Genomic DNA, 12807 nt, shown 5'->3' on the forward strand with positions numbered 1-12807 from the left:
TAGATACTTATTTTAGTGCCTCTTTACCTGGCAGTTTTTACCTTATGATCTTGTAATATAGCAGTGAACAAAAAAGACACAGATCTGTGCCCTGATAGAGCTCATATTGACATGGAGAGAGAGAGAAAATAGATGATGAATGTAGTATCCTAATAAATGCTAGGATACAGTCAAGGGTTTATTCAGATTTTATTGAATCTGAATTTTATGTAATCTGAATGGAGACAAAGGAGGCAAAACTATCAATATAATATTAGGGACCAGATCTTGGAAGATGTCCTTGTAAAGGAGAGGCCTTGAGACTAGCACTATTGGCTTTGGATAAACATATCCCGAACAAGTTAATTAGGAAAAATCATGTTGGTAGGTGAGGTGGTGTGGTTTTGGTCGAGTCACAATTTTAAAACTCAAGATTAAGGGAGATTTTGGCTAAAGACCCTAGGAGGATGGTGAGAAGGATGGTCCATCAGACAACCATGGGTGAGAGTTCACATCCAGGAAGAGCAAGTACAAATGCACGAGACCATGTGGGCTGGGCATGTGTGAAAGAAAGCGAGGGGCCCAGTGAGGATGGGCCCACTGTCCCAGGAGAAGAGTAGAAGTTAAGGTCAGGAAGGTTCAGTGTGTGCTGGAGGTGAGGTTGCAGGCAGTTCTGAAATACACGGGGCTGCTGCGCAGAATATTCAGCACAAGTAGGTCAGAAGACTCCAACTTTTCCCTGTGAAGTTGAATGGCGTTTTAGACAAATAGAAGTGATCTAATGATAAAGATTAAATAGACCTCGAAAACTGGAGGAAAATGGTTTCTGGAAAGTGTTGCTTTTTGACATACTGTGAAACAAACTACAATTTGAGAAAACAAATAATGCTGGAAATTATTTTGCCAACCCTTTACACTGCTAGTTCAGTATAAATATTACTTCCATGAGTTACTAAATATCTGATAGTCTTAGTTTATGTCATCTTCTTATGAAGAGTTATTTTTAAGCAAGAATACTCATCATGGACTAGAATATTTTCCACTCTTTTAAAAAATATTTTCCATTTTTTAAAGATTCAATTCAGTGGTGTCCTGCTCTTTAGTATATCTTGGTGATTTACTTAGCTGCATATTTTATAAGCAACAACATAAGTGACCAGGATATCATATGATGAAGCTACATAACTGGCCAATGAAACAAAATAATTCTGTTTCCTGTTTAAATAATAACATTCTTCAAAGACACTTGAAATTCTTTATAAACATTAATTCATTAATTCCACACAATTCCTGGGAGGTAAGCCACAAGAATTCTTTTCCTCATTTTTCCAGCTTGTGGCCCACAGATATTACATGCCTGCGTGACATGTATTAAGCTCTTCTTGGATGTGAGAGGCTAGAGGCAAAATTAGACATAAGTGATGATAGACTGATATTCTAATTCCGAGTCACTCATGTGTCTCTGCCCCGGCTTTCCTTGTAATGTAAAACATGTGACTCAGCCTTTGTTTTTGTTAGTCACTTTGGTCACCAGGGGATATAATAAGGAATCACTTTGCTTTAGCAATAAGACACATTTCTATTGGACATGTTCTTTTTCTTTCCCCAAAGTCCATCCATTAAGGACATTTTTAAAATGTGGCTATATACTTCTTATGTAAAGTGAGAATTCTACATGAAGAAGAGAATATTTTTTCATGTGATATTTAACAAATAAGAGGAAACTAAGCCAAGTACAATATAATAAGCATTCTTTAAACAGTAAGCAAACTGGGCTAGGGATTTAGCTCAGTGGTTACCCTGCCTTGTAAACGCAAGGTTTGGAGTTTGATCCCCGGTACCAAAAAAAAAAAAAGCAAACTGGTTATATGGCTTTGAATTAATTCCCTATCATTAAACTTTCCTATTTTTGAAATGAAAGCTTTAGCACTAGAAGCATTGTCACTGTGTCTCTAAGATTTCCATGAGTCTAAATTTTTGATGAATTCTAATATGCTTGGCTCGAAAGTAGACACTGCAGAAAACACCAAAGATGTACACATTCTAAATTCCTATTTTCTTGGAACGTAGAGTACCTTCTAGATAATGGCATTTTCAAAATTGTGCCTAGCATATTGCATTTACACATTCAAGATGTAGTTTAAATGACCAATACAGAAGAGTTAAAGGATACTCTGTTTTCTTCTAAATATGATGATAAGAACCACTGACATATACAGTGTACAGAATTAAAAGAAAACATTAACTGGTGTGAATATTTTCAGTGATTGTAATGTATAGAACAATTGGTTTTTCACTTTCCTGATGGTAGGAACCTATGACTTAATATTGTCTTACAGTTCCCAGGTCAGTGGTAAAAATGAGTTAAGCTCAGGAAATTTTTCATGGTTGTTTGATGGTGGATCGAATGTGTCTGGGTGGGGAGAGATCAGCGGTATCCCTGGGTGGTAGACCTCATGCCACTTTCAGTGGATGATGATTTGATACTGTAATGAGGCTCTTACCTTCATTATATCTTGAATTTTAAAATATGTGAATAGCTACAGATGATATAAGAAAAATTATGACAATATCACATTCAGATTAAAATAGTGTAATGCTTATACCTGTAGATTATTAGACTATTTAAAACAAGGTTTAATATCACTAAGATGTTAATAAATATTATTAATTGAATATTATTATTGGAATGAATGCATAATACAGCAGAAGGGTTCTTATAGCCTAAATGATAGAATTTGACTTAAAAGTGATAACTTTTAAAAATTGTATATGTAGATTGACAGGTATGCTATATTGCACCATGTACAACTTATATATAAGAAAATCAAGAAAAAATTTTCTTCTTAGAGTTGAAAACTTCATTTCCTACCTTCACATTTCTAATAACGTAGTTCAATTGCTTTGGTTATGGTCTGTACTGAACATGATTCAAAACTGGAAAAAATGGAAAGGGAGAGATTTAAAAATTATTTTGCAGCTCTGTTATATTTTAACATAGCCAGAAAGTGGTTCTCCAAAGAAATTTACAGGTTTCATAATTTATTATCATCATTGTATCTTTTGTTCTGAGTAGAAAAGTTTGACTTTCTTGTTAAAACATAAAAAGTGTGTAATTTTAAAATAAAAATAATTCTGCAGTTTTATCAATTTATTTTCTTTACATTGCTCTTTCGAATGAATCCTTCAGAAAGAAATAGAAGGATCATTGCTTTCAACTTGGTCATGTTTTTATAGTAACCATTTTTTTTTTCCATTTCTCACCTCCAGAGAATCTGCCAGTGTGAACTGGGATATTGAAAATGTCACCTTGTCTGATGAAGGATCCTATGAATGCATTGCTGTCAGCAGGGCAGGGACTGGACGGGCACAGACGTATTTTGATGTATCAGGTACTTAGTACTGATTTCTTTTGTGGTTGCTGGCGTATGACTGCAGCTATAGAATTGGGGTGTTTGCTCCCTAGGATATGTTTATACAATAATGTCTATGATTTTTTAAAAATAATTTTTCTGTCTCACTGGATTGTGAACTCAAATCCTGGCTTCACCACTTACCAGCTCTTTGACCTTCCTGTGCCATTAAGGACTCAGTGTCTTAGTTTTCCTAACTATAAAATGAATATAATGAAATAGTAGTTCTATCACAGGGAGAAATTGTGAGGAATAGCTGTTGGATGTAACGTATGTAAATTACTTAAAAGATATCTTATCTATTAGTTATTATTGGTATTGTCAGACTGCAATACTATTAGTTATTGTTAGTTACTATTAGTATTGTTATTGTCATTAGCCTAAGATACTGTTACTTTTTTGAGATAATCATATGGTATTTTCCTTTGAGAAAATAAAGTTTAAGCACAGGATCTATTCTGATAATAACAAGGTTAAGCATCTCCTTTCCTTCCCATATCCATAATGAGCAAAATGACTTTTTGAATGGATTCTGATTTCTAAATTGAACAAAATAGCAGAAGTGATCACAGTCTAGGAACACAGAGCCTCGGTGTCTTGGTACTCAGGGGAATAAAGAAAGCTAATTATTTGACATTTAGACATGTATTTCCTAGGAATAGATAGGAGCCAAAGTTCATATTTTATAAGGTAAAATACATTAAAACCAATTTTTTTCTCTGATCTCCCAGAGTTCTTAGGGAAAACATCTTCTATACATAATCAATGATCAGGAATAAGCCACTTAATATATAGCTTTATATTAAACTTGGTTTTTATTGCTTTTGGCCTTGTATTGCTGTCAGTTTAATAGTAACATATTTTGACCTAAATATCACTGATGCTGACTTAATAACAAACTGTATGTTTGTTTTTAGTATTGGTTTATATTTTCTTGAGATAATGTAAGATAAATTAATTATACTACTGTTTAGAAGCTGGAGATGTCTTTGAACATTGAAACAGGTGCACATAAGTCAGGCAAACATGTTTTTCTTTCAGTAAAACTATTTCTGTTTTACTTTTAGAAAAATAAAGATTGTCTTCTGAAATAATTCAGTAAGTTGACATACATCACAAACTATTATGTTTTTCATCTCCAAAAATTATGAAAAGCATTGAAATTGTGTCAATATTGCTCAGCTTCTGGGGAAAAAAAACACTTGAGTACTTTCAGGATTTTCTCAGAGATATTAATTAGGAGAAGGAAAGCAGGGAAAGAGGTTTGAGTGGGTTGATTCAGACAACTTGCGTAAATAATTGAACCGTTACCAGCAAGAGCTTGTGGGCCGGCATGAGTTTGGCTCTGTGGTGTCAGGAACTTCTGATGTTTGTGTACCCTACATCTGCCCTGCGAGCACTGGTCTGTGCCAGCCAGGCAATGGTGAAAATAGGAAATGATTTTCAGGGATTATTTCCCACTCAATTATGAAAGGAAAGGGCAGTCACTGATAGTAATGGCGGTGATGAGAGGAACAGAAGTAACAAGCAAGTGCCCCTTAAAAGTGAAAGGATAGACATTTTTTGGGAGGTGGCTGTTGCCTAGATACCAGCCCTTACCTTGGCCTATGTGAATTTCCCTTAGTCTGGGCTGACATCAGGTCAGCAGCCTGACTGGACCTGTTCCTCAGCACAGTGGGGTCAGGCACCAACTCTCACAATACTTAGATTTCATATTTTGTAAGGAGCTGTAGAAAAAATTTTTGTGTAATTCCTGTAATTATAGCAAGTCAAGGAGCATTCAAGAGTAGTTTAAGGAAAAGCTAAATATCTACCAATATTACCACAATATTTTTTAGCACTTTGTTGTATTTACTTGTTTAAGGATTTTTAGTTTATTTGAAATATTAGTCATTATTTTAAATACAAAATTTGTGAAGAAAGCATTGTGTTTTACTTTTACTGAATACAAATACATGGAAGCTAATAAATAAAGCTGGAGAATCATCAAAATCTCATTCTTTTCGAATGATTACTGCACATTTATATTAATTTTTCTGTACTTATTTTTTTATCAGTACATGAAATCCTCATCCAGTATATACACATGCATACATGCAAATACACATACACTCAGAGTATTTGAAATTGTGGATTTAAGTATAATTCTGAATAGAAAAAACTTGCTGAGGGCCTATCAGTGACAGGAAACCTTACAGTATTATTATATGAAGTTCTTCGCAGGCTAAGACGTGGAAGTGATCTTGCACCATCTCATTATTTTATAGGTAAAGAAACAGAAGCCTAGAGTGAGTAGGTAACCTATTTAGATGGGTATGTGGTGAGAGGTAGATTCCTGGCCTTCTGATTCTTAGTCCGGTAACCCTTAATGTCACAAGACCTATGAGTGCCACGTGTCCTGTTTCAGTAACCATGTCCTAGCCTCAATGTGTTTTCACTTAGGAAAACTTTTGCTTACACTCCCAGAACTAAGTCATCTAGCAATTATCATCTTAGTCTCTTTCACAAACTGTTATAATTCTCTTTCATCACTCCCCTCACCCCTCCAGACTTCTTCACATATGAATAAAGATGTTATTGTGTAGTATCTCCAGGATTTTGTGCAGTGGTAGCATCACATGTTTCAGACCTTTTTTTGTGTGTGGTGGTGCTATGGATTGATCCCAGTGCCTCGTGCATGTTAGGTGAGCACTGTACCATAGGACTGAGTTACACCCCCAGTCCTATTTCAAATCTTATCTGTCCACAGAAGTTATTTTAAAGTTGTTATTTTACTTTGCAATTTATATTTGAATGACAAATAGATTCTGAGTCAGAGTTTGCATGCAGCATCATTATTGGGCGTTTCTCCAAGAAAAGCACCTGTAACAGAAGGAGGGAAGTGGAAAGACATGAATTGAGATACAGTTTCAACAAGAACCTCATATGAACCTACAAGAGCTCTAAAGATGGGACAGCCCTGCATTGGACCAGGCCTTCCTTCTTTGTTAAGTGATTACTGGATAAGGGCCGCACTTAGAAATGGCTTAATTTCAGCATGTTAGCTTCATAGAACCCTAGAGCTCTAAGGGTCTTTAAGATCACTTATTTTAATGATCTCATTGTTGAGATAGGGAAACAAAACTGTCAGTAAATTGACTTATCTAAATTCACATGGCTGTGCAGGGGTACAACCTGGCAGTCTGTGATTGCCACATCCAGAAAATATACAGGATGTCCAGGTAAAATTGAACATTGAGAAATGTGCCCCCAATACTGCTTAAGGCATAGTAAAATATTATTTGATGTTTATTTGAAATTCAAATTTAAGAGTGTCCTTTATTTTAATGTGTCAACATCAGCCGGACGCAGTCAAAACTTCCTAATTTTGTCATGTATTGTTTCCACTAGATTGACTTGCTGTTTTCATCACAAGTTATAAAAGCATGGCAGAATGATAAAAAATTTACATTTATTTTTTTAAAAAGTAACTTAAAATAGTATTTAGAAAAAGTTTAGTATAAAAGAATAAATACAGCAGAAAATATATAAACATTTCTATTGCTCAGAGATAACCACTGTGGCTTTTGGCATATTTGGTTCTATCTTTATTCTAGTCTTGTGATATTTATCTGCCTTTGTATATAGCTTTAAATATATTGGGGATAAGCTTGACCTTGAATATCTGACATGCTTTTGTATATTAACACAAACAAATAGATTTTTAACTAGCAGTTATCATCACTTGTTATTCCTATGCTATTTATAATGGTTTGCTGCAGGAGATCATTTTAAAGCACTTGGCAGAGTGAGCTGTAAAGGAGGAATTTAGATTCAGCTTCAAAACTAGAGCCATATGGGATTCTCTCTGGAAATATTGGTTAAATATTTAATTAGCAGTTGGGTTTTGAACAAATCTGAAATATGCATGTGTTCATTACTCAATGCCTTTGTGTACATATTTCTGTGGCTACACATTTATGAAAAGTGTATGCCTATCTTTCTTCCTTCTTGCTTGGAGGATGCTAATCTTACTCTACTATTATACTTGGTCTTCTCTTTTTGGTATCGGGGATCAAACTCAGTAGGTTGCTCTTGCCAGGCAGGTATGATGCCATTGTGCACCTGTACTTGGTCTTCTTAATGAGATTGTAACCCCTCTTGAAACCAATACTGTCAATTTTTTTTTTGCAATGTCTGCCATCCTTTGTGTCTTTTAAATATGCTGAATATATATTTTAAAAATTTAAAAATCTATTTCCTTTATTAAAACTGAAATCGAAAAATCTGCCTCATTCCACAATCCTAAATCTACTCAACCGTTTCCTTTTGCTATGTCTGCTTGGTGCCCACCTTTACAGTTTACAGTAACCACAGTTACTACTTTTTAAACTGTCTTTTCATTGACTCCTAATTGAGAATGGGTCACTGACATATTCATTAACCATTAAGTTCTGTTATATACTGCAGCTTTGCTACCTAGATACTCAGTGCTTACTCCTTCAGTTTTTAACCGCCATGCAGGGCAGGTGAGTGTGATGATGGCTTTTAGGTCTCTTGATTTGAGTCTTTTGATTTCATACAGAGCCCCCTCCAGTCATCCAAGTGCCTGATAATGTTACAGTCGCTCCTGGAGAGAGAGCCGTTTTGACTTGTCTTGTCATCAGCGCTGTGGATTACAATCTAACCTGGCAGAAGAATGGCAGGGATGTGAGACTGGCAGAGCCAGCGAGGATCAGGACATTGGCCAACCTCTCACTGGAACTAAGGAGTGTGAAAGTCAGCGATGCTGGAGCTTACCACTGTATGGCTTCCAGTGAAGGCGGATCAGCAGCAGTTCCAGTTTTCCTCACAGTGCAAGGTACTGTCCTTATGTAACTTCGGAATTATGGTTCCCCTCTGTCTCTGTCCTTCCTCATAAGCTATCTGAGAATGACGATATCAATCGAGACATTTAGTTTGCAGTGAAAAACATGCTTGGATTGCTTCAGTTGTCTAAAGCTAAGATGGAAACATCACTGACAAATCAGCAGCTTTACTAAATTGCAACTAATTCCTTTTGAATAGAATATGAAAATTCTTTCCAGTTGACTTAATAGTTGCACATTCCCTAATCTATTATGTGGATCCAATTGTTTCATTAACTGGTTCAGAAAATTCCTTTGTAATTTAAGTATTAAACTCTTGTATATATCATGAATTTACTTTTATTTTAAAATTAAATTTATCAATATTCTTTTTTATTAATATGTTTTAAGAATTTTAAGATGTTTCTCATCTTGGTGAAATTTTATTGAAACCTAGTCCAGGTTGTTTTCTCAATTCTCTACACAATATTTATTGAAAGTAAACTAATAGCAAACAATCTTGAATTATGTCTACACATGAATACACCGAATGTCCAAATAGCTGAAAACAAATGTGTTAAAAATCTCATTTAATGAATATATATATATTTCAGACCCATCAAATGAAAATCAAACTGCTTCAAAGTTGCTCTTTCAGTAGAACCGTTTTGCTTCTAAATACCTATGGACCAGCTAAAAGTCTTAATATAACGACAAAATTACTGTTGGCAGTTTTTCAGGTTTTTTTTTTTTTCGTACTGGGCATCGAACCCAGGACCTTGTGCTTGCCAGGCTGGTGGCAGAATCACTGAGCCAAATCCCTGGCCCTGTTGGCAGTTTTTCAGTCCTCAACTGAATGATTTAGTTGGTGCGTCAGCAGAATATTTAATTTCAAATCATTTATGTGGGAGATTATTAGGAATAACTTTGTAACAAACCTGATATATTAGTCTCAGATAATTTTTAGCAAGGTTATCTAAGAAAATGAACATTGTATTTCAAAGTTAACTCGTAGAATCTTATTAATGACAAGAAAGTGAAAGTGCTGTGAGAAATAACAGAAGAGTTGACATTTTATTACATTTTTCTCCTTGATGATGCATGTTTTGCAATTTGAATGTGTTTCTTTTGTTAATTGATCCACAGAAATCTCTAGGGAAACATTGCTTTTGCAATGGTTCACTGCATTTCTACCTGGAAAATGCCTAGATAATTTCAATCATTTCAAGTAGCAACTTGGGTTACTAGAACTCTGGAATCATTTGAGCAAACTGATTGTGTCAGATAAAATAAATGTTAATGGATTTTTGGAATTTAATGTTGTTCCTTCACTTGAAGTCTCTTAAATGGGATTATAAAATATCAGAGACTTCCTTGTTTCCTTAAGCTATTTTTTTAGTCCATGTTCTACTTAGTTCATTTGACCAGTGATCCTCAAGCTTTCATGGATTAAAAAAATATCCAAGGAATTGTTTTTTACAAAACAGATTTGTATACTCATGTTCAGAGATTCTGTTTCCTTATGTCTGATGTCCTGACTAGGCTTCTCTGCTTTTTCGTAGGGCTTATAGGGGAATTGAACTTGAGGGACTTTCCAGTGAGCTACATCCTCAGCCCTTTTATTTTATTTTATTTTATTTTAGTTCTTTGTACTGGGGATCAAACTTGAGTCCTTGCATTTGTGAGGCAGGTGCCAGAACCACTGAGCTAAATCCTCAGTCCTCAGCCCTTTTATTTTTTATTGCAAGATATGGTCTTGCTAAGTTCATCCAGGCTTGGATGAACTGCTTCAGCCTCCTAGAGTGCTGAGATCACAGATGTGCACCCCTGTGCTCAGCTTGCCTTGGCATTTTTTACAGGCATCTCAGGTGGTGTGCTACCATGGACATTTTCTGAAAATCACATTTGAATTTATTCTGCAGAATGAACTTTGTGATCTAAAAATGAATATCTTTAAGGGAGCTCTTAACTCTCACTTGTTGGTAGAGTCATTGTTCAGTGTTTTAAGTAAATATTGAGGTAATATGTTTTAATCCATTTTTTTTCCTGTAGAAGAATATCTAAGATTGGGTAATTTATAAAGAAAAGACATTTATTTTGCTTCCCAGTTCTGGAGGCTAAGAAGTCCAGTAGCATAATACGAGCATCTGCTTGGCTTCTGTGGAGGGCCTCATGCTGCCTCCTTGCATAGAAGACCCAGCAGAAGGCAAGCTTGTGTGTGAGGAAGAGACCAAGCACCACTTTTTTGGGGCAGCCTCAATTCAGAACAAACTTTTCTAGCAGTGACTAATGCTCCCCCTCAGAGCAAGAATTTACTCTGTGAGAGTAAGAAAGCCATGAATGCCTCAAAATGACAGTCATCTCTGAAAGGCCCCACTGTCCAACATTACCACAGGAAATCAAACTTCAGCATGAGTTTTGGAAGAAATAAACTGTATTTAAGCCATAGCAATGTTATATAATGCACAAAACATAAATGCAAAACGTATGACTCTGCATGATTGCTAGGTAGTTTGTGTGATAGATAATCTCTATGATGGCTAGTGGTATGAATGTGTTTAGAGTCACTCTGTTATGGTGTATCTTCTTGGCCTTGAGGCTGAGGGGTCCATTTTAATGAAAAATAATGTTTTAAAAATTAATGAAAATGCACTTTGAAAGTGATCACACTTATTAATAAGAAAACACTAACAAGAACTCTCAGTGTTATGAGGCTATCAACAAACCATGAATATGCTATTGAGAAACTATGCCTAATTCATGAGACAAACTGCTATACCCAGAAGTATGATTCATGATAATACAAAATGGTTGTAAACTACTGACATTAAATCTTAAATTACTAATTAATTGCAATTTTGTGCCATTAAATGTTTTTACAAGAATAAAAATAGGTCTAGAAAACTTAAAAGATAAAATAATTATTTGGATTGAGTATACACTTTAGAAATAGTTTTCTCCCTCACACTGTAATCAATAACTTCACTCAGTAGCTTCATTTGTGTTGTTATTTCTCCATTTTGCAAACTGTTTCTGTCTGGAATTCTGTTAAGATATAAAAATCCACATTTAAAAATCGTTTGTAGTAATTTTATAAAATGAAATTAGCAACAATTTCCTGATTGAGAAGAACATATATACCTAAGAGTGAAATATCAATGAAGATCCCAAAAAGACAAAACTGAGAAGTAATAAAAACTAATTACAACAGTAAAACCTGTAGGGAGCTATATATTCCATACATATATACATGTATATATATATATATACACACACACATACATATATACATATATATGTATATATGTATATCTATAATATGTGCTTGTATATGCATATTTGACAATTATATATATTTTTAAGATGAGTGTGATTAAAATCTCACAGTGGGCCATCTTTATTCTGTTCACATGAAAATAGGAAGGAAGTATCTTTGTCCCTCTGATCCATAGTTTGCTTCAAACAGAAAATGTTGCTATGGGAAGAAGTTCCATTTTCTCAGACTCATTAGTAGCTCTAGCGCTAACTATTCAGGAGGCGGGACAGAAAATGAACAGGCAGCCTGGTCCCAGGTAGGAAATTGTAAGCTGGGATATACGTGTAACTCAAGATGTATGTTGTCCATCCATAAAACATTTGGAAGCAAGAGAGATATGATAGGGAATATGTTAGAAATTTTAGAGACAGAAGGTAGCTGAAGGACATCCCATCTTGGCCAAAAGAATTTAAGAGATGAGAAATGGGCACAAAGCCATGCACATCAGCTCACTCAGCTGCAGAGATGAAAAAGACAGCTACAGCAGCAGTGGACAGAGAATGGAGCCAGAGCCATCTAAAGACTTTGTTGAAAGACTTTGAGTGTGGACTGGTGCCATCTCACTTGAGGTTGAGTAAATAGAAAGCTCTCAAAAGAAATAAAAGTAGGGAGAAAAGAAGCAAAGGACCTAAGAAAAAATACTGAGAAACAAAACAAGGGGTAGGACAGCGAATACTTAGAGGAAATGGATGCTTTGAAAATGATTTATTTTGGGCTGGGAGAAAATGTTTGGGGCCATCAGTGTCTCTCCAAAACACTTAGCTTCTTTAGATAAAATTATGCATTGATAAGGCAAAATCTAGCTAAGATGAAAGGGCAATAACAAGTGCGACAGAAGCAAGAAAATGGGATTTGATATTAAAAAATGCAATATTCGTAGATAGCTGAATTGAGGTGCCCCAGTTGCCACTCTGCCACAGAGAAGTGCAGGGTCCTGAGTTTGATCCGTGGTATGAAAAAATCAAACCAAAAGAAAACCATTAGACCTTATAAACAAATTGAATAAAGTTGTAGGATATAAAATTAAAATATAAAAACAGTAGCATTTTAATACCCCAGTAACAAACTTGCTGAAAAAAAAATTAAGAAAGCATCCTTTTCACAACAGCTGCAAAAGTATTTAGGGATAAGTTTAACCAAGAAAGTAAAAAAATCTCACCAATTAAAACTAGAAAGCAATGATTAAAGATATAGGACACAGGGGCCGGGAATTTAGCTCAGTGGTTCAGTGGCCTGCCTTGCAAGCACAAGGACCCGAGTTCAATCCCCGGTA

At 35.2% G+C, this 12807-nt stretch overlaps 1 protein-coding gene across 1 annotated transcript in view; it reads left to right on the forward strand.

Annotated features, from left to right (window-relative positions):
• The window catches only part of Hmcn1 (hemicentin 1), a 419231-nt gene that overhangs the window by 169461 nt on the left and 236963 nt on the right, over positions 1-12807 (forward strand). Inside the window, exons 10-11 of the mRNA XM_010635433.2 lie at positions 3250-3371; positions 7957-8232. Coding sequence (XP_010633735.1) covers positions 3250-3371; positions 7957-8232 — 398 coding nt within the window. The remainder of the gene's footprint in view (positions 1-3249; positions 3372-7956; positions 8233-12807) is intronic.

Source organism: Fukomys damarensis, unplaced genomic scaffold, assembly GCF_012274545.1.
Source record: "Fukomys damarensis isolate Sample0158 unplaced genomic scaffold, DMR_v1.0_HiC HiC_scaffold_11, whole genome shotgun sequence".
Lineage (NCBI taxonomy): Eukaryota > Metazoa > Chordata > Mammalia > Rodentia > Bathyergidae > Fukomys > Fukomys damarensis.